Genomic DNA, 24131 nt, shown 5'->3' on the forward strand with positions numbered 1-24131 from the left:
ACACGCCATATAATACATCAAAAATCATTTGCGTTTATATGTGTGCGCGGCACGTCTGTACACGCGTCATTGTGTATACACATACACAATGACGCGTGTACATACGTAAGGGCAAGTCGCTTTACTGAGAGGACGCCAGAAGTCCGCCAGATTCATGTCGCGGGGCGAGGTAATGCGAGTCGGGGCGGGGCGGTGCGTGGCCTTTCTGTATGATAATACTATTACTTCTTCTGTGGCGGAGGTCGGATTCGAACCGGCGTCTTCCGTTTAAGCGGCTATAGCCCTGGGCTGGCGGAGGTCGAATTCGAACCGGCTATCGCCCTGGGCCTCTAGTTCACCCCGTCACGGTGGTACCCGAGACCCTACTGACCCTAGCCAATTTTTCGAGTATTTATTAAATCTTTGAAAGACTTAAGGCAGCGGTCGGCAACAGGCGGCCTCTCACTTGCGGCCCGCGAACCCACTTGGCTATTCTGTATGTCTGATAAAGTCACACATATTAACAAAGTGCGGCCCGCGTCAACTTCGTTAACTACTACTGGCCCTTGGCTGCTAAAAGGTTGCCGACCGCTGACTTAATGTTTCATGGATCAGAATGTTTACTATTGCACCTGTAGATGTGACTAGTGCACCCATGTTACCTAGACCAGGCCTGTAGAACTGTCCGCGCGAGCTTGGATTTATAGCTACGAATTAGCGCACCTCGTGAGGTGCAAAAGCCAGCTGGTTGCCACACGCGCTCTCGGACGCACGCCACCGCACGCTTAAATAACACTCCTTGCAGTGTGGATGGGTGGGTCGGCAGTATTACCAGTGGGGCGACACTCCTCCTTTCGGGCATTCTCGGCTCCGTTCGGCTCAGCATTGCTCCGAGCAATTGGGTTGACACAACTTGACATCCTTTTGTGTGCACGACCACAGATAAGATAATGACTTGAATTTTGATAACCCTAAATAGCACAAAGGGATAGTGCCTAGATAGGTACAGCATGATTCGTCCCTGAACCCCTGTCGAACTTCGGTTTTGTAGGAAGTGTCATTTCTGTACGGTACTACTATTATTTATGATTGTGTTACCTAGACTGCTGTATAGGAAGGGCCACCAGCCCACCACTCCGCTGGAAGCGGAGGCGGACGCTTGGAACACGTCGTTAAACTACACCAGCAGCACGCTGAAGGACTTGATCGTTCCCGGTATCAAGATGTTCACTATTGCACCTGGACGCCTGTGTCTAGTCCGTGTTGCCTAGACCAAGCCTATGAAACTCTCCGCGCGAGCTCGGATTTATACCTACGAATTAGCGCACCTCGTGAGGTGCAAAAGCCAGTTGGTTGCCACATGCGCTCACGGACGCACGCATGATTCGTCCCTGAACCGCTGTCAAACTTCGGTTTTGTAAGTGTCATTTCTGTACGGTAGTACTATTATTTATTATGATTGTGTTACCTAGACTGCTGTATAGGAAGTAGCACAGGGCCACCACTCCGCTGGAGGCGGAGGCGGACGCTTCGAACACGTCGTTGAACTCCACCAACAGCACGCCGAACGACTTGATCGTTCCTGGGATCAGGATGTTCACTAGCGTTGCACCTGGAAGCGTTTAATGTTGAGTAGAAGAAAACTATATTGTAAGCATCACAAATGCAGGTCACGTTAGAAAAAGGCAAGGAAAAATTCAAGGATCAACACCATACGCTTATTTTCTTTACTGCTACCATTTAGTACAAAATAACCACGGTATGGGTGCCGCAAGACGGGCGAGGATCTGGTAGGCCCAGACGGAGATGGCGGGACGACCTGGACGCATATCTTAACGACTGGCCGGAGATTGCTCAATACCGAGACGAATGGAAATCGAAGGGGGAGGCCTTTGCCCAGCAGTGGGACACCGTATAGGCTTATATAATAATAAAACTATTTAGTAGATACAGTCAGCAGCAGAAGTTGCTAAGCGGGCGAGATGTTCAAAATTACCTTGACGCGCTCTCATCCTCTTAACAATAAAGTCGCGTCAAGATCATTTTGAGCACCTCGCCCGCTTAGCAACTATTGCTGCTGACTGTACAACGTACAAAATTGTTGTCGGAGTCTTTATTCGGACCTGAGGCTCGATTGTTTTTGAGAAGCGCTTGAAGAGACTCAATAAAGGACTCCATTCGGGACTTAATGACTTCGAAGTTTTCTTAGCGCAGAGTCTCGTAAAAACGAGTCGAGTGTTCAAATTTAGACTCAAGAGACTCTAATTCCCACCAACATTAGCTGTAACGTTGTACCTAGAAAAGACGGCCAAACAAGACCTGAACAAGGTGGGCCGCTTATTCTGGTTAAGATTTAAGGGAGCCTTAATTTTTTTATGATATAGGACGCAAACGAGCAGAGGAATGACCTGCAATTATCGTCGCACATGGACATCTGCAACACAAGAAGGTTTGCAAGTGCGGCCTTTAAGATGGGACAACGCTCTTTTCTTGAAGGTTTGAAGGTCGTATTGGTTCGGAAAAGCCCGGACTAATCCAAAAAATGCCTAGTTTCCCCTCTGGGTTGGAAGGTCACACGGCAGTCGCTTTCGTAAAAACTAAAGCCTACGTCAATTCTTGGGATCAGTTGCCAAGCGGACCCCAGGCTCCCATGAGCTGTGGCAAAATACCGGGATAACGCGAGGAAGAAGAGATCGGTCCGGAAAAGCGACAGACGAGAGTTCATTCCACAGTTTAGCTGTGGAATCCTGTGCGAAGCAGGAAGATTGAGTCTTTGGTCACTGTGGAGATCCTTGGACTGAAATGCAGGAAGATTGAGTCTTTGGTCACTGTGGAGACTGAAATGTGGTGTATGGGTTGCTGGTTTACCTACGAGAATGCACCATCCCCACTTCCCGTCGGGCGGCACCATCTCCCAGTCGCGCTCGGGCGCCGGCCCGATGGTGAAGCGACCACCGCCGACCGTCGCTGACTCATCCTCTGGTAGTTTAACTGTGGACAAAGAAAATGGCGCTTTAGAATTGTGAGACACTAATAAAACTATATGTGCTATAATAAAACTAGGGCCTTGTACTTAAAGACAGGAAAACGGGCGGAAGCTCCTACAAGAAAATGTCAAGGGCGAATGTTTCATATTTACATGCATCTCGTATACTAAGGATGCCATATAGACAAAAGAATGTTAGCGATGAATGTTGATGGACGGAAAGCGGATGGTAGACCCAAAAAACGATGGATGGATTGTGTGAAAGAGGATATGAGAAAGAAAGGAGTGAATGCTGGGGTGACGAAAGAGAGAGGAGAATGGAAGAGTAAGACATGTTGTGCGGAACCCACCTAACGCGTGGTATAGGGCAGGAAGAAGAAGATCTCGTATACCACTTAATATTATTATTGCGAAACTAACTCTGTCTGTCTGTTAGGGGTTGTGCACAAATCACGCGAGGTGTTTTCGGCTACTTATTGCCCCCCTCCCCCTTGGTGATATTTGGTGAAGTTTTTGGCTACCCCCCTCCCCACCACAAACTCGTGTATTTTTTTGAAATTTTTTCATTCGACCAAATTTTAAGGTAAATAGTATTGTATATAGAAAATCTTGTTTATTTTCCTATTTTCGTTAAATAGAGTCGGTATTTTGAAGTGCAGAGTGAAGATTTATGTTTAACGAAACCGAGAAAAAGACTACTCATGTGGTAGGTTTTTTTTTTCTTAGTTTCGTTCACTGTAGAAAAATACACGTGAGGTTTTCTTATACCCCCCTCCGCCAACGTGACCTATCGTGATTTTTTCGTGACCCCCCACCCCCTATCGAACCTCGCGTGATTTGTGCACAAGCCCTTACCTCTTCACGCTTATATCGCTGAACCGATTTAGATGGGTATGAAGAAAGGTTTAGGCCCGAGAAAGGACATAATGGTGGGTACAAAACTGGGTCGTGCCGTAGGTACAAAGCAGAAAAAAAAATTTACGAATAAAGTGCAAAAAATAACTAAAAAATTCGGTCAGCATCATTATCATATACAGACGTGAGGTTAATCATCATTATTCCATGCAGATGAAGTCACGGGCAGAAGTGAGTTCTATAAATATTTGAATATGATTTTATACAAATAACTGTATGTTAATTATTACATATAACTGTGAGGTTAACGGAACTGTCAGGCGTGCTTCCAAACAGTAACGATACGCCATACATACGCGTATCTCTGTAACTATCCATTGTGTATGTGTCCTTGGCTGAATTACATATGGTTTAACACGTGTGACACGGTTCTCATTATTAGATTTTTTTTTATGTTGGTATCAGAAATTAAATTGAATTTAATGCCTGCAATGATAGAAACCTATTTTCTTCGGTGAAGGAAACATCGTGAGGAAACCTCTGGGTTGGAAGGTCAGATGGTAGTCGCTTTCGTAAAAAGTAGTGCCTACGCCAATTCCTGGGATTAGTTGCCAAGCGGACCCGAGGCTCCCATGAGCCGTGGTAAAATGCCGGGACAACGCGAGGAAGATTTATTGAACAACCAATTTAGCTAGGACCCTAAATGGCGCAACAATCGCTCACATGGACACTCCTGACTTCGGGTAAACTCGGCTCCGTTCGGCTCAGCATTGCTCCGAGCAAATTATTAGGGTTGGCACTACGCTGCCCCAATATTAGAGGGTTCTATATTTCACTTTTATCGAACTGAAATTTGAACATTGTCATAGTGACATTAAGTCGAATTGCAACTATCTTTAAAATGTAACATAGAACCCTGTAATATTGGGGCAGCGACTACTTGACGTCCTTTAGCGACGACCACAGACAACATAATGACTTTAATTTTGCCAACCCTAAATAACCGAAAAGGATAGTGCCATAAGTTAGAAAGGGATATCATGATTCGACCCTGAATCGCTGTCGAACTTCGGTTTTGTAGGAAGTGTCCTTTCTGTACGGTAGTACTAGTACTACTTAGGGCATACTGAAAATTCCTGGAACTCGCCACTTGGAAACAATAAGTCCTTTCATAGATATATCAGTATCCAGAAACTTTCAGTATGGCCCACGTATTTATTATTCTGTGATCATGCTTGCATTGTACAGTCATAGTACATGTTACACAACGGAGGCCGCAAAAATATCTGACACGATCGTATTCGTATGTGTAGAGCCATAAGGGGTCATCCATTAATTACATCACACGTTTAGGGGGAGGGAGGGGGTCAAGAAAATGTGACATGTTGTGACAAGGGGGAGGGGGGAGTCACAAACTTGTGACGTCACTTTAACTTCATCAGTAACAAAAAATATTTGAACTACTTTATTCGCTGTACGGTTAAAAAACAAGTTATTGGAACGACGTTTTTATTCGTTTAATTTTCTGTCCCAATCAGTTTTGGTTTATAAAATGACTATAGGTATTTCTTTTGTGAAAAATATTTTGATAAAATATTAAATCAATATTTGCCGATATCGTAGAAAAAAAATGTGACGTCACACCAGGGGGGAGGGGGTCTGCCAAATGTGACCAAGTGTGACAAGGAGGGGGGAGGGGTCAAAAAACCTAGAAATTCGTGTGATGTAATTAATGGATGACCCCTAAGAGCGTGTCACATATTTTTGCTGCCTTCGAAGAGTAACATATTATTGCAGGTGACTGTACAAGCACAGAGCGGCTACAAGTAATCTCCATTAGCTGAAGTGAGTCACTTCACGTGAACAAAGAGCGTTTTGATGCAATTTGATATCGTATTTAAACAAAAGAGGCGGAATTAGGTCGGAGAGAAATGATATTGTTATTTTTTACATTCACTATACCTAATACTCTGTATCTTTAGGTACTTAAATAAAAGTAAACAAATAATTTGTCCAGTTTCGGGTAGTTATAACATTTATTGGTTAACCAACCAAATACAAAATCACCTGTAGGTAAGTAGGTATCTGTCACTGAACGAGCTGACTTTAACCTACATTATTTGACCATGTAATGCCCACACCAATTTTGGTGTCTACTTTTCTACCCATAGTAGCTGCCACGCATCGCCAAGGACGCCTGCTCGCGCTGGTGCCACCTAGCGGTCATGAACGCGGTGAACCTTGTAGGTACAGACCTATACATAGTCTAATAAAACATGGTCTTCCATTCCCAGAGTGACACGTGCCTACGTCACAACAACATGGCCGCTATATATAGCGCTATCGCATATTATCATACAGCGCTGTCGCATGATGACGTAGGCCCGTGTCAGTTAGGTGACCTAGAAAAGACGGGAATGGAGTACCAGGCGGAGTATATTATTATACCATGGACCTATACTCTGTATCTTTAGGTATTTAAATAAAAGTAAACAAAATGTACCCTCAAACGGCTGCTTAAGCCAGTTGAGGGTAGATGAAAACATTACATGATCAAATAATGTAGGTTAAAGTCACCTGTTCAGCCGCGGTTTTGTATTTGGTTGGCTAACCAATAAATGTTATAACTACCCGAAAATGTACAAATTGTTTGTTTACTTTTATTTAAATACCTAAAGATACAGACTATAGTACTATTAGGGTTCCGTACCCAAAGGGTAAAACGGGACCCTATTACTAAGACTTCGCTGTCCGTCCGTCCGTCCGCCCGTCCGTCCGTCCGTCTGTCACCAGGCTGTATCTCACGAACCGTGACAGCTAGACAGTTGAAATTTTCACAGATGATGTATTTCTGTTGCGGCTATAACAACAAATACTAAAAACAGAATAAAATAAAGATTTAAATGGGGCTCCCATACAACAAACGTGATTTTTGACCAAAGTTAAGCAACGTCGGGAGTGGTCAGTACTTGGATGGGTGACCGTTTTTTTTTTGCTTTTTTTTCGTTTTTTTTTTTTGCATTATGGTACGGAACCCTTCGTGCGCGAGTCCGACTCGCGCTTGCCCGGTTTTTATTTATTCTGTGACTGTGACATTTAAATAGCATATTTTTATACGCTTGATAGGATTATTTTAAACACAAAACTACATTGTCTTCAACACGCGTTTAGTTTGGTAGTGAAAACATATAGAGCACGTTTTTATAGCCGTTTCGATGAATAATTAGCGAGTTATGGAATGTTCCAGTAACTCCAAATGGGTTGCAGTTAAATTATTAATAGCCGCTGGCGACGGGCCAGGGTGCGTATTCTGTACACGGTTCCCGATACGAAGTTCCCGTATAGGCGTATACCTAATTATGATCAGATCGTCTGGACACACAATACAACACACAATAGAAGTACATAGGTCGACAAACTTTTGAAAAAAAAGAGCCGTATGTTAGGGTTGATGTACGAAAAATTTAATATTCTGACAAAAGTCCGTATACATGACCCTAGAAATCCTAACAACCTACCTACCTACAGCATAATAACCTTCCTTTTTAGGGTTCGGTACCCAAATGGTAAAAACGGGACCCTATTACTAAGACTCCGCTGTCCGTCCGTCTGTCTGTCTGTCACCAGGCTGTACCTCATGAACTGTGATAGCTAGGCAGTTGAAATTTACGCAGATGATGTATTTCTGTTGCTGCTGTAACAACAAATACTAAAAACAGAATATAATAAATATTCAAGTGGGGCTCCCATACAATAAACGTGATTTTTTCGCCGTTTTTTGGAACCCTTCGTGGGCGAGTCCAACTCGCACTTGGCCGGTTTTTTGTAACCTAATAAGGCACAGTAGTTACTCGCAGAATAACACCGCGGAACGTGCCCCGCCCACGTGCAGGACACGTGTCTCTGCCGACTAGCTTTTACGGGATTCAGGGACACGATGTTCTAAATTTGAAAGTTACTTCCAAAAATTTACTAAGTCCCACTCAGGCGACCTACGAGCAGGCGCATTTTATGCGCAAAAACTCAGCCTCATCACTTGTGCAGAGGGGAAACGCGGGAACAATGCCTCAGGCTAATTTAGGTTTAGACTTATGCATGGTATAATAATATACTCCACCTGGTACTCTATTCCGAGATTCGCGTATGACCTAACTGACACGGGCCTACGTCATCATGCTGTTTACAGGTTCTCAAATTTTAAAATGTGGGAGAATTTTAACCAACGGTGAAAATTATTTTAACGGCATTAATTTTAAGTTATTCATGTAGAAACATAGTAAAATAAAACAAATCGAATGTATTAAATTAAACTTTATTTATCTATACAAGACAAACGTTTGAAAAACTAATTCACAGTTACACATTAATTACCAAGCTTACGACGTAAAAAGTTTGGAAAACACTGCGACTGCTGACACTGAGCGAGAAGGAAATAACAATTAACACGCGTTCGACAAGGATGACGGTCAGGGCATGAAGTTATCTAGATCCGAATTGTCAAATGTGACAGCGCTATCCTGTGTTGCCAGTAATGTAAACAGAATTACCCGAACGTCTGAAATTTCATTCGTGAATCGGAAGATATTGCTAACGAATAATTAAAAATGACGTGTTATTGTAAAATTTAAGATAAAATACATATAAATGAAAATTATAAAATTATAAAGAAATATTTTAACTTATTAACCATAGGTATAATGTACCCATGTAACATGTTAGGTTGAAATAAAGTGGCAATGTTATTGTGACGTAGGCCCGTGTCACTCTGGGAATTGAAGACCATGTTTTATTAGACCATGGACTTATGATCATTTCGTCGTAATTTGTAGATTTATGTACAAATATATATTCCCACAATAAGCTCAAGAAAGCCAAACAAAGTCCCCCGTCGCGTATGTCTGTTTGTATGTCGATAAACTCAAAAACTACTGAACGGATTTTCATGCGGTTTTCACCTATCAATAGAGTGATTCCTGCATGAGGAAGGTATAATATGTTAACCCGTGCGAAGCCGGGGCGGGTCGCTATTATAATATACAAATACTTAAATACATAGAAACATCCATGACTCAGGAACAAATATTTTTGCTCATCAGCTCATGACATAAATAAACGCTCTTACCGGGATTCGAACCCTGGACCACCGGCATTATAAGCAGGGTCACCCACTAGCCAGGCCACACCGGTCGTCAAAATGTTGCAATACTTCACTTGAGTTACGGGGTCCGTATAGTGTGTTCTGTATTTATCGATAAGTATACATATGTATAATCGGAAGTCGATAAACGAGAAGTTCCTATGACAGCTCAAAAATGCTACGAGAATTCCGGGCTCTGGTCATAATGTATTGTTTGCCCGCATTTTCGTTAGTCATAATTTATTTGGTTCAGTAACGCGTCACTTTTCAGGACTGCCATAAAACAAACCTAACCTAACCTATCTATAGGATAACCTTACGATAATCCTGAAAAGTTAACGTTTTCAGTTTTATGACTAATGATAATGTGACAAACAATACATTATGACTTAAAACTTTTTGGGAAACAATAGAGACCCCTTGAGTTACCTTTCACGGGTACAGGTCCTGTTTCTCTTTGACCAGGTTCTTCGGGTTCTTCTACTCCACCCCGGGTTCTGAACAGCGCAAGGATCCTTGGCATCTCAACTACCTAAACTCTTCTAGAGTTAGACCAAGAAAAGTCTGCAGCGATTTTGATAGCCCACGCAGTGCAAGTGTTATTTATACGTCATAATTTCACAGAAGTTTGACGTTTAAAATAACACTTGCACTGCGTGGGCTATCAAAATCGCTGCAGACTGTTCTTGGTCTAACTCTACTTTCACAAAACTTATAATATAGTCTGTCTGTTTCTGTGTATGTATGTTCGCGATAAACTCAATAACGACTGAACGGATTTTCATGCGGTTTTAAAAACTTGCGGTACTATAAAATCACTGCTAAACTTTAACCGCCTCAGATAAATCTTAAACCTATACTCTGTATCTTTAGGTATTTAAATAAAAGTAAGCCAGTTGAGGGTAGATGAAAACATTACATGATCAAATAATGTAGGTTAAAGTCAGGTCGTTCAGTGACTGATCCAGGCGTTTTTGTATTTGGTTGTGGTCAACTAATAAATGTTATAACTACCCGAAAATGTACAAATTGTTTGTTTACTTTTATTTAAAAACCTAAAGATACAGACGATAGTTGTTGGATTTATTCACGACCGTCGTTTATCGATATATCGCGTGATACTGAAGCATTTTACGTATCCTTGCTCCAACAGTTTCCTTTTCTAATACCATTTTTAGAAGTTTAGGTCTTATTCTTATTTGTATAAGAGACATAATGCATTAATTAGATTGCTCTATTAGAGTATAGGCGTTAATACGGACGTCATAAAGAATAACTGTACTAACTGTAAATGAAGATTTTCGCGAGCTTGCGTGGGGTTAGAAATAAAATATATCAAATAGTTTTTAAACATCGTGGAGGGCAAGATTGAGGGGAAAAGACGAAGAGGAAGGCCCAGGCTCACATATCTCAGCCAAATAAAAGATAGAGTTTCTGTCGTGTCGTACGAGGGAGTTAAAAGGCTGGCCCAGCAAAGAGAAGAGTGGCGATTACTCCACCGACAAAGCATAGCTCTTAAATATTGATGATAATTGATAAGTTACCTATATAGTGACAACATAACGACCAAATACATCGGTACACACCTTATTTCTAAGGTAACAAAGGTGTTAATACTTAAAAGGCGGCTAACGCAGAATAGTACAAATTCACTGCCAAGAACCCGCTAGTTAGGTTCATTTTGTATTGGATATGGGGCGCCTGGCACGAAAAGTGTCAATGTGTTATAAGTTATAAGGCAAGAAATACTTTAATAGGGTATTTGACTACTAGTCAAATCAGTTTCTTTTTCCGAACTGTCAAAACGATTTTCTACTATGGAATTTATATGAAACACTAGCATGTGACGTCACGATCAAATTACCTAGTATTTATAGTTTTATACGGGTTTTAAAATAGAAATTGTGTCTAAAAATAACTGCTGTCTACGTTTCTCTATGAATCTTCTGGTGCTTTATTTCTTGCATGGTGTAATAAGTAGGTAGTACATTTCGATGCTAGTGCGGAAGGTATGTCATTACTTAAGAATGACATTTCCGCACGTGTATCGAACGACGTTTTTCAATACAGTTGCGAAAAAATAAGAAAAACAACAAGTACTTAAGGAATTCTAAACTTACTTATTTTTAGATTTTTCAAGCAAAGCACTCTCATTTGCAATTAGGGTTGCCAACCGTACTATATTATATAGTATTGTACTATATTTTGGGTCTCTGTACTATATACTTTTGGAAAAATACTATATAATTAATAGTACGCTAAAATACTATATTTCCGATTAAACGTATATTACACTCATGTTTAGTATTTTATCTAAAAGTACTATATTTTTTTGAAGTGTACTATATTTTTGATGCCTTATTCTGGAAAATACTATATTCCACCAAAAAAAAGTTGGCAACCCTATTTGCAATTGCAGCCTTCTCACAAATGTCTGGCGGTGTTAAAAATAAATTTCAAACTCTGATTCACTCATTTTATAAGAAACTTTTTGAAAACTTAAGATTGGAAAACAAAGTCGTCGCTCGTCGCTCTTTCGCAGTGAAACTTTTTGACATTATGAAGAGGTGTTTTTTGTTAGCTTTTATTCGACTATTGAACCCCCCATACAACCATTTCCAGTCGCCGTTACGACGCGGTGTTGACACATCTTGTGTCGACACCGTCTGTTTCGGTCACAATTCCAGTCGCAGAGTCGTCGCCGTGTCGACACAGTTACCAGAAATGGGGAAGGGTCGACACATGACACAAAGTGACATAAAGTGTGGTCGCCGTGTGCACACATTGTTTCGGGTTTGCGACTACTTTATGCCAAAATCATTCGTTCATTCGTTCATTTTGTTCCTGTCAAATGGAAACTGGCAGATGGAAAAATACTTAAATAAAAATAAGTGACATTAATACGCCATCTCTAAAACGGATTACAAGACGTAATTATATATTGTTTGCATTTATATTACAATATGACTTAAATTATTATGGGGAATTAAACTGCTCGAGTGATTTGATAAACTAAGTGTAATATAATCAACGCGCCACCACATTGTTTTAGTTTAGCCGGAAATGAAATTGTTTACTTCTCAGTGCCTGTGTTCATAACTATATTATTTGAAGCATTTTTAGTACTTCGATGCGTATACTATACTTAAATAACAGAAATAACGCTTTACATACTACGAAACTTGTTAATTATGATGTATAAATATGGTTTAAGGCTGAGAAATATTGCAGTCACAAAGTAGTTGCAATGTTTCGACTTTGTGTCGACTCTGTGTTGACACATGACACGCGCTGTCAAAAGTAATAACAAAGTTACTGGTATGTTACTGGATTTGCAAAATGGCTCCTTGTGTTGATTTGTTTTCAGATATTCTCAAAGTGTAAAAATGCCGTGGTCAGAGATGGGCATTAATCGATTAACTGTTTATTCGACTAATTATTGGAATAAAAAAAGTTAATTCTCAAATTTTAATCGCGATTAGTTTAGTCGACCTAACATAGATTGAAATTGAATTAATCTGAATATTAATCGAATAAATTATCGATTAAATCTCGATTGAAAGTTGACAGGGGGCCATTTTTGTACGTAAAAATAATAGAAATGTCTTGCATGCACATGGTAGCAAAACACTTTGTCATAAAAGTCGAGATGGGTGTCGATATATAGGTTTTAGGGAGTGCCGATTTCGAAAATAATGACCATTTTGGAATCCGAAATGGCGGCCATGCACTGTGTCATAAAAGTCGTCATGGATGTCGTTTTATACGTTTTAGGGGGCCCCAATTTTGAAAATGATAACCATTTTGGAATCCAAAATGGCGGCCATGCACTATGCCATAAAAGTCGTCATGGGTGTCGTTTTATAGGTTTTAGGGGGCGCAGATTTCGAAAATGATGGCCATTTTGGATTCCAAGATGGCGGCCATGCACTATGTCATAAAAGTCGTCATGGGTGTCGTTTTATAGGTTTTGGGGGGCGCAGATTTAGAAAATGATAACCATTTTGGATTCCAAAATGGCGGCCATGCACTATGTCATAAAAGTCGTCATGGGTGTCGTTTTATAGGTTTTAGGGGGCGCAGATTTCGAAAATGATGACCATTTTGGATTCCAAGATGGCGGCCATGCACTATGTCATAAAAGTCGTCATGTATGTCGTTTTATAGGTTTTAGGGGGCCCCGCTTTCGAAAATGATGACCATTTTGGAATCCAAAATGGCGGCCATGCACTATGTCATAAAAGTCGTCATGGGTGTCGTTTTATAGGTTTTGGGGGGCGCAGATTTCGAAAATGATAACATTTTCAATTTAAAAATGGCGGCAATGCACTATGTCATAAAAGTCGTCATGTATATCGTTTTATAGGTTTTAGGGGGCGCAGATTTCGAAAATGATGACTATTTTGGATTCCAAGATGGCGGCCATGCACTATGTCATAAAAGTCGTCGTGGATGTCGTTTTATAGGTTTTAGGGGGCGCAGATTTCGAAAATGATAACATTTTCAATTTCATAATGGCGGCAATGCACTATGTCATAAAAGTCGTCATGGATATCGTTTTATAGGTTTTAGGGGGCGCAGATTTCGAAAATGATGACTATTTTGGATTCCACTTTTATGACAAAATACGTAGCCGCCATCTTGGATTATAAAATGATCATCGTTTTCGAATTCTGCACTCCCTAAAACCTATAAATCGACATCCGTGACGACGCAAGTTATCTTTATTTTCAGATCTAACAAATTGCTACAGAATACAAAGGACAAAAAAGAAGCGAGGAGGTAATGAAACAAGCAAAAATACAGATGATTCCTCGACGCAATTGGGTGATTCTTAAATTGTGTCCAGATTTTTTTTGTCATAAAAGTTTATATTTTTCACATATTACTCTCACAAGTTCCGTGACATTTCGACCTTGTAATTTTTTAAGTAAATGTTTTTGTTTATCTATGAGGATCTCACTAGAATAGTATAATCAAGGTATGTTTATATTTGATGAATGAAATAGTAACGCAAAAAATATATATATTTGTGTTTTATATTCCTGCCGAAGACTTTTATTTTACCTTTTCCTTCTACACAAGTTTGGCCAAGTAATAAGAATTTAGGGCTCTCAATTTTATTTTGACTTCTACAACAGTAAAGCTACGAGGCCATGTTTGGTATCGTTTTCGTATAAATTCGCAGTACCAAATTTAGTTAAGGTATCACATTGACACCATTCCGAAGTAAAAACATATAAACTTATTAAAATACCTTCTTTTAAACTCCTCTTCACGCTTAAACTGCTGAACAGTTTTAATTTAAATTTGGTACACATATATTTTGAGTCCCGAGACAGGATATAATAAGTTATCTCAAAAATCATCCTTTAAAGGTGTGAAATGAGGTGTAGGGGGGAATTCAGAATTGACTTCTTGAAGTTAATACTGTTTAAGTTTAGGTTTGAAGTCATGTTTTTTCATCATTTTTAACTAAATCAAAGATGTAGACCATCCCAAATTTCATATAAATCGGTTCAGCGGTTATTGATTTCCCATACAAATTTCCACGCCACTTTTCACACCTTCAAAAGATGATTTTGGTTATAAGATCTACCCTATGTCCTGTTCCGGGACGCAAACTATTTCTATACCAAATTTCAACGAAATCGGTTCAGCGGTTAAGCGTCAAGAAGAGTTTCAAAAAAACCGGCCAAGTGCGAGTCGGACTCGCGTATTAAGGGTTCCGTACATTAAGTCCGACTCGCGCTTGACTGCACATTTCTAATAGGTTTTCCTGTCATCTATAGGTAAAGAACTATTTTGTGTATTCAGACGGACATACATACAGACGCACGATTGATCCTATAAGGGTTCCGTTTTTTCCTTTTGAGGTACGGAACCCTAAAAAGATTTATTTTTATTTTGTGGAATGGTGTCAATGTGATATCTTAAATGGATTCAGCACCCCAGATTTATACGAAAACGATACCAAACACGGCCTAGCACCTTCACTGATATAGATATATCAAGATAAAATTGAGAGCCCTAAATAAACTTTCAAGAGCGGATATCTCAAAAACTATTCAACATATCGAAAAAATTGACTGAATAAACTTGTAACAAATTAAATTAACTTTCATTTTGTATAAGTGGCCATGTCGCTGAGATGCATAGTTTCCGAGATATAATCGAAAAACGGGAAATTGGGACCTTCAAAGCCCCCTCTCTCCCCCCCGCTCAAGGGCTACGGCCGGGGACTTTTGATATGTTCACCTCCTAACTTGTCAAACCGAGTTACGGAGTCAAAAATTGTGTTCCGAGCATTTCCCTCTACAACTTTTGGAGCATTCGTTGCCTGACCTAAGTAGCTTATTGAATTTCTTTAAAAACTTTTCTGTAAAAGGTTGACGGGTGTTGGGTGTTTATATGGTTTCGGTCGATTATTATCATTTGCATTGCCCATGATGACTTACTAGAATTACGAGCACACGAGACACTAATAGTAGTTTGACAAACCTTGGTTTTCAAGTGGTATTTTATATTGACATTTGCTGTCACAAATTTGCTGTCAGATTTAGTCGCAAACCGCACGCAAAGTGCACACAAATGTGTCGACACCTTGTTACGGAAAAGTGTAGACACGGCGACGACACTTTGTTTCGAAACAATTCTAGACACATTGTGTGGACTCTGTTACGACACATCTGACATTTCGTTACCACTTTGTGATTCTGCGACTGGAATGGTTATATGGGCCACTACAATGAAAGTTTTTTTTTTCAAATGCATGTTCTATAAGTCGTAACATTGTATTATTATTACCTAAGTATAGTTATTTACGATTATTTGTGTATCGTATATTTATAAAATCAATATCGAATGTTGCCTTCGCTTAAGAAAAACGCCTCTCCTTTGACAGGCGACTGGCAGCTATTCCGTTCCATTCAGACAACTTATTAAGAATGGAATTTTCAATATTCAATATTAAAAAATAAACGTGTTATAAATATGAAATATGTATATTTTCATCACACTCGCTCAGTAAATGTGGAATTGCACGCAGGTTTAGCGAGAGTTATAGAAAAAGCGTTCTCCCTAGGGAGTTATGAAGTTTCTAGTGCCATAATTAACAGTTTTTTGTCTTTATACTTAATTTTTGTATCGCAAGTGTGATGAAAAACATTCTGTGTAACTCGGGGCGTAATAATATTGCAAACTCGAGTCTATAAATCGCTCCGGCAAGCCGTCGCGATTTAACTTACTCTCGTTTGCAATATTCAACTTACGCCCCATGTTGCACAATGTACTATTATTTTAAATACAGTCAAATACCCCAAAATTGTATAGAACTTACGTTATATGGCCAGTTATATGGCCACAAATCATGACAAAAGTCATAATTGAATGCAATCATTGTGGTTATATTGAACCACAATCGTATCTATGATTTATTCAGCTTCCCTAACTACAAAAAGTCATAAGTACACGGTTCGCTATTCTATTCTAAACTTTATATTGCTTACAGAACGGTCCAATATTGCTTAAAATAAATCAATTACGTGATTATTCTTTCATTTACGTAATAATTGATTTGCTTACTCATTCATCAATCAAATGTATGAGTTGTGTTTACGTCACGTAGTCATTCGGTTTAGATTTACTATGCTGGAGCAATTAGTATGAGAAATGAGAAAGTTATTCGTATTTATCTATTTTTTAGGGTTCCGTACCCAAAGGGTAAAACGGGACCCTAGTACTAAGACTCCGCTGTCCGTCCGTCCGTCTGTCACCAGGCTGTATCTCTCGAACCGTGATAGCTAGACAGTTGAAATTTTCACAGATGATGTATTTTGCCGCTATAACAACAAATACTAAAAACAGAATAAAATAAAGATTTAAGTGGGGCTCCCATTACTTCCATGGTACAACAAACGTGATTTTTGACCGAAGTTAAGACGAAACGGGAGCTGAACTAAAAGTCAATTTTGAGATTTCAAGCTGAATATACCCGTCGCTCTGACGGGGCGTGAGAGACTGTATTTGTGTGTGTAATGCACGCACACAGATGCGTACGCTTGCACCCGCGCGCGCCTCATTGCCGACAATTTGCAATGTTATTTTTCGTGCGTTACTGCCACGAGGCGTTCACTTATTACTTACTGTGTTGCGATTGAATTTTTTGACCCGGCTTACGTTTACGGAACTCGATAATCTTTCTACTACTGTGACTTGGCTTTGTTTACTTGACTTTGCTGATCAGCTTATTGTTTTGGACTCCGTGAGTTGTGGTTACCTATTGGACCGCACGCAATTCATCTACCTTTATTCAAGTAATTAAGCGTAATTAGCCGAAACCTTTATAAGAGTGTAATTCATAAGAAGTACATAAGATATAATTTATGTACTGGTTTGCTGTTAGCTTTTAATTGTATCACTTTACATATATGTTACTCAAATGTGACGTTCCACGGGAAAAGGTACCTTATGAGGGTTTCTAGTTTCGGAGATATGAAATGTTTTGTAAAGAGGTGAAAAAATGCTCAATTTTTTTTTATTGTGTGATCTGAAACCTTAATGCGTAACGTTTGTTTACCTGTTTTTATTTTTGTTATAAGTTAGTTATAAGCCTAGTAATGTCGTCTCAGAGTTTAGTAGAAAAGGTACCTTATGGAAAAAAGATTGAAAATTCCCAAAAAAACTAGTCAATACGGGAAAAGAAGTTTGGTAGAGAACTGTATTAGCATTCTGCAAAACTAATTTGATAATTTCAGTTCTGGTTGGGGCGCCTCGCAAATATTATAACCGTACATCGACCGACATCACAAATCCAAGTAGCCTGCTATTATACCAAAGTTACTCTCGTCAAGTCTTTCTTAACTAGAATAATCTTCATTTGGTTTGGTCGCATGCAGTAAATCAGCCATTGGTTTGCTGAAAATTGCCAATACCCGACGCATTACCTTATGGATTATCTGAGGTCATTGAACCTCAATGCCGCTTATCTTCAATAGCAACCGAAATATATTATTGATAAGAAATAGACGATTTATACCATTACCAAAATATTATTAGTTTATCCTAACTGTTCCATCATCATCATCATCATGCCTCATCATGTAACTTAATCACAAGGTACCTTTTCATTACATACAAATTATTGGTCTTTTTTAAGATTATTATGACGAAGAACTAATTAAATTTGGGGCAGTTTAATGTAAATTAATATTTTCTATTCATAAAAGATAAACTGTAATATGATTGATATTTTGTAGTGATGTATTATTAGATTTATTTCCATAAGGTACCTTTTCGTAAATGTATGGAGCCAATGTTATTGTTATGTAAGTTTAAAGTGGCATAAGGGGTTAAATATAGTATTTAGTTGGGGTTTTAGGATTTATTTCATTTGAATGACAGAATTTCTTTCATATGTGCTCAGAAAAATTGATTGTGTGTCACATTAAAAGTAAAAATATTCAATTTTGTGATTTTATATGAAAAAGTCAGAAAATAAATTTTTACCTCTAAATCGGTATTGTTTTTTGCTTAAACTGTCTGTCAGTGTCGTTTTCTAATAGATAAAATTTAAATCTTGAGAGCTCATTGCAATCAATCGTGAAAATGAAATAAAACTTAATTTTCAAGAGATTGGTTAGTATCAAGTTAGTATACACATAAATCAGTCGATATCAAAAGTTTCTATTTGCATTACAGAACAAGTCGCAATATTTTTTTAATCTCAGATATATAAGGTATTATTATTTGTAGTCAACTATGTAACTTACTTCAGGAACATAGTTTTTTAGGCGGCTAAACTTAAAACTTCTCTATCGTAAAGTTGCTCATTTCACAACATTATTTTCAAAAAATCATATCTCTGTAACTACGCAACCTAGAAGGTTGATCTTTTGTGTTATCGATAGCTTATTTATTGTAGATTACTGGGGTATGCATAACTCCATACCCGCCATAAGGTACCTTTGACCGTGGGACGTCACAAATAACTAACACGGTTACACTGTTGTAAGAACATTATTTTTCAGGTAGGCCTTATTATACCTACTATAGGCCTTATTACCTCCTAGTACCTTAGTAGTAGTAGTACTACTACGGAAATTGATTCAAAGACTCAAGACTGACTTAAGTGGCAGTAGGGTGTAGGGTTTTTTCTAGGCTTAATGAGTTCGCTGGAGCTTATTTTTTATACTTAGCGCACAGAACCACTAGTTTAACAGTATCAGCTCTAACCACATGTCACCATTTTGTCCTTTACGTAACAAACTCAGGGGCCCAGAATATCCGATGTACCTATCAAATCAAGGTTCTGTACCAAATAAGGCCCGGTTATTATAGTTCGTTATTTTTTAGCATTAGAAAGAAGGTAAACAATCATGACGTGTCTTTTTATTAATAATTATTGAAAAACGCTTTCAAAAATTAGTTTATATTACTTATGAAAGCAAAAGAATATAAAAAAGTATATGATTAATACATACATACATACATACATACAATCACGCCTATTTCCCGGAGGGGTAGGCAGAGACCACGGATTTCCACTTGCTACGATCCTGACATACCACTTTCGCTTCCTTCACATTCATAACATTCCTCATACACGCTCGCCGGTTTAGGGTGCTCTTGCTCATTAATATGATTAATATGATTTATAATTCTAACATATTTGCTATGACTTATTTTTCAATGGTAATTTTTAATAAGACATGTCAAAATCTGTTACCTTAATGCAAAAAAAACGAACTTTAAGCGTGCTAACTTTCAAAATTTCATTTTTTATAAGATAGTATAAGTAGATGGGCAAAAATTTTGCGTCCATGTCCACCAGTGAGTAAGTGATTGAGATACCTAAACATTTAACTTTATAATGTAAAATGATATAATTTACTAACCTACTCGTTTAATTTCAGGTAGGTTGAATAAGGAACCAAGTAACCATGGGGAGGAGCAGTATTTACTAACATTTTCTTTTTGGGTCTTCAGAGTGTATCGTTTCCTTTTTTTTGCACATATTACACTTAAATATATATTCTCTGTGTAAACCCTTACGTCTTTCAATGACAAAGGCAAGATCAGCAAATGTACAATTTGTATGATCGTGCCTGATATTTGAGATCACAGAAAATAAATATTTTAAATCCACTATTCTGCGACCTTCTAAAATTTTGTTTTATCATGATTCATGATCAAAAAGCTCGGATTCAATAGTCATATCAAACGTCGATTATGCAGTTGATGATGAGCTTGCATTTTCTACCATTGGTGCTGCAAATGCATCAACCGGTGGCGATAAACTTTGCCCTCTTGTAAAACAAATTACTATTGTGATTGTGTCCAGCAAAAGGCCAAAATTCGGTTTACTTTCCTGTTTAAAATATTACTAATTTATTCATATTTCAGATTAGGTACATAGGTAACTGTCTGAATGTTACAATGCCAGCTGGCAAATTCTATCACATTTGTTTGTTTGGTAGTCATGGTAACATTCACTTACATTGATATCCTTATTAAGATCTGTATCTTATTATCCAGACCTTAAAATATTGCCACCGTTGCCCTTTAAAAAAATACTGTTTAAATAATTGGCTACTCAAACAATGCTTCTATAGTATAAATAATGACTACACAAAAATGGGTAGTATTGTATATAATGCACGAAATAAGGCCCGATTCTTAAGCGGGTTTAAATTTTGAGGCCATGTCCGCTAATACTATAGACAAAATATCAAGTTTAATAAACACAAAAAAAAAACATTGATGGGCCTTATTTTATAATTTAGGCCTTACTTTGTAATTTAAAGTAGAGTTAGGCCAAGAAAAATCTATAGCGATTTTGATAGAACACGCAGTGCAAGTATTATTTCAAACGTCGCTTCTATGAAATTATGACATATAAATAACACTTGCACTGCGTGTGCTATCAAAATTGCTGTAGACTTTTCTTGGTCTGACTCTAAAATATTCTTTATTACACCACAAACATAAAAACAAATTTAAAAAAAACCGGCGAAGTGCAAGTCGGACTCGCACACGAAGGGTTCCGTACCATTATTTATAAAAACGGTCACCCATCCAAGTACTGACCCCGCCCGACGTTGCTTAACTTCGGTCAAAAATCACGTTTGTTGTATGGGAGGCCCCACTAAATTTTTTATTTTATCCTGTTTTTAGTATTTGTTGTTATAGCGGCAACAGAAATAAATCATCTGTGAAAATTTCAACTGTCTAGCTATCACGGTTCGTGAGATACAGCCTGGTGACAGACGGACGGACGGACAGCGGAATCTTAGTAATAGGGTCCCGTGTTTTACCCTTTGGGTACGGAACCCTAAAACCGATTTACAATGTAGATAAAGGTAGCAACAGGCGGTCTTATCGCTGTTAGTTCTTATTCTTCGTTTATTTAGCATTAGAGTGAAGGTGACGTGCAATCGTATAATTATTTAGCTTTTTTTTGTAATAGTTATGTACTTAGTGGTTAATATTAGTATTTACTATTTTTTTTTTCAATAATGCTTAAAAACGAAGTATAGACATGACAACCAAATATTAACGCCATTGTAGGGCAGGATATACAGAACATGAATCATTTGTACTGTCACGCTCCGTGATTGTTGAGCCATTTAGGGTTCTAGCTAAATTGGACATTCCATAGAGCACGAGTAAGTATGGAACAACCAATTCAGCTAGGACCCTAAATTGCTCGACAATTACGAAGCGTGCCTGTAGGTACCTAAAAATTTTGTTAACCCATTTTAACCATGCAATAAAATATTTTTGATTTTGATTTCTAATTTGAAATATTAGAATCAAAAAGTTCATAATAGATTGTATATCATAACTACAAAAATGTGTTCCCTACTCTCAACCCAAAACCCCTTGTATCTTAGGATCTAGATATTTTCACACAAGACGGTTTATCGATAACTTCTTACATCACTAGATTATCGACATTAAATGTCGACTATTGCCCATCACTTTTCTGGCTGTGTACGTATTTAGAAACTTGACTCCGCCCCTAAAATTAGTGCGATAGGGACAACTGCAGCTGAGGCGAAAAATCCTGCGTAAAAATGACAAAAATCGAGGTTTCGTAGTCCTCTTTTTCCTCCCCCAAAACTTAACCAATCGTAACCAAATTTGGAAATCTAAATGATTATGAAATTATCTGTGTCGGACCGTTTTGCTTTTTTGGCTAATTGATATCAGTTTTGAATACCACGCCTCTCATTGCGGCATAGTCTATTAGGCCATTTTGGCCGTTTTTGAAGGGCTCTAGCGCCTTAAAAAACAAAAATATCAAAAAAAGCAAAACGGTCCGACACAGATATTGACAATATTAATCTGTGTTGAAAAAATCATTGCTCTAGCTTCAAAAACCACGGAGGAAAACGAGGACTACGTTTGTATGGAGGAATGACCACTCCTGTTGGCTCTTAAGCAACGTCGGGCGGGGTCAGTACTTGGATGGGTGACCGTCTTTTTTTGCCGTTTTTTGCATTATGGTACGGAACCCTTCGTGCGCGAGTCCGACTCGCACTTGCCCGATTGTATTTTCCATTTGACCATTATTGATTACCATTAAGTTATATTATAACTTATTACTGAGCTAAAAAACTTATTGTGAATAGTCAACAGCAGAAGTAATTAAGCGGGCAAGGTGTTCAAAATAATCTGCACATGGCTATGCTAAGAACATTTAAGTATCTCGCCAGCGCACACATAATACATGAATTAAAAAAAAATATGGTTGTCTGTAAAGTCGGTTAATAATTTAATAATAATAATTTTGCGTGATAACGTCATAAGAAAACGTGGCCGTAACGTTACCATGGAGATCTCTCCACAACGTTACCATGGAGATCTGTCCACAACGTGACACTTTTTCGTGCATGCTACCGGTGTTCATCGATTTATAAGACGTTATCACGTCAAAAAAAGCATTTAACTGTTTTGCAAGACCGAACCGAAGTGATCCCATAAGTGTTCCGTGAACAAAGTTTTGTACGGAACACTAAAAAGGAGTGTAAGTGACGAATTGAATTAACTTTACGCTATAAGCATGTCGACAGTAGGTACATTTTACGACTATACGTAACATTTTTTATCGATAACCGACAATCTTACGTACCGTAAACAAAAAAGAATACACAGTAATTCCAAGTTTGAATCTTCTTATTGGTTTTGTCTGCTTTTAGGGTTCCGTACCCAAAAGGTAAAACGGGACCCTATTACTAAGACTTCGCTGTCCGTCCGTCCGTCCGTCCGTCTGTCTGTCACCAGGCTGTATTTCACGAACCGTGATAGCTAGACAGTTGAAATTTTCACTGATGATGTATTTCTGTTGCCGCTATAACAACAAATACTAAAAACAGAATAAAATAAAGATTTAAATGGGGCTCTCATACAACAAACGTGATTTTTGACCAAAGTTAAGCAACGTCGGGCGTCGGTCCTACTTGGATGGGTGACCGCTTTTTTTTTTGCATTTTTTTCCGTTTTTTTTTTTTCATTATGGTACGGAACCCTTCGTGCGCGAGTCCGACTCGCACTTGCCCGGTTTATTTCTTACATTTATAGAAATAAGTATTTTGCTTTACAAGTATGACATTGAAATAAACACACCTGAACGAAGATTTTTGAGTTAATTTTGGACCATAGTTCATACTTCACGAAAACATTTCATGTCTTTCTTACCAAAACGCCATGCTACTCCGTATATGAAAAAATGATTTATTCACTAACAAGCATTATTTAACAAAATACAGGTTGGTGCCCCTTTTTAACTATACACGGTGTGGCCTGTAACACGAGCAAAGTATTAAAACATAGATTGTACCCCTCAAACGGTGACACTTTTGTTCAACAACTTTTAAAAATTATGAAGTATTTAGACTCCCTATTTTTCATACAAAATAAATATTATCTTCAATGGACGCCATCGCCACGCCATATTATTGTGATTGACGTTGCTTGTCACGCCTTAAACATAACAAAATTCGCAATACATTGCGTCTTAGAATAAACTTTAAAGTGTAATAAAAATCAAACCACAAGTTATTTTTAAAAGTCGCTGAACAAATGTTGGTCAGTATGAGGAGTACAGCCTACAGTTTAATTCTTTGCTCATGTTACAGGCCACACCCGGTATAAATACCTGTGTTAAGGAAC

At 38.4% G+C, this 24131-nt stretch overlaps 1 protein-coding gene across 3 annotated transcripts in view; it reads right to left on the bottom strand.

Annotated features, from left to right (window-relative positions):
- The window catches only part of LOC134802349 (monocarboxylate transporter 13), a 93905-nt gene that overhangs the window by 25999 nt on the left and 43775 nt on the right, over window positions 1–24131 (bottom strand). For all 3 annotated transcript variants that reach the window (XM_063774964.1, XM_063774963.1, XM_063774966.1), the window contains 2 exons: window positions 2848–2970; window positions 1448–1591 (listed from right to left, as the gene is read on the bottom strand). In XM_063774964.1, coding sequence (XP_063631034.1) covers window positions 1448–1591; window positions 2848–2970 — 267 coding nt within the window. The remainder of the gene's footprint in view (window positions 1–1447; window positions 1592–2847; window positions 2971–24131) is intronic.

This window comes from Cydia splendana, chromosome 24 (assembly GCF_910591565.1).
Source record: "Cydia splendana chromosome 24, ilCydSple1.2, whole genome shotgun sequence".
NCBI classification, from domain to species: Eukaryota; Metazoa; Arthropoda; class Insecta; order Lepidoptera; family Tortricidae; genus Cydia; species Cydia splendana.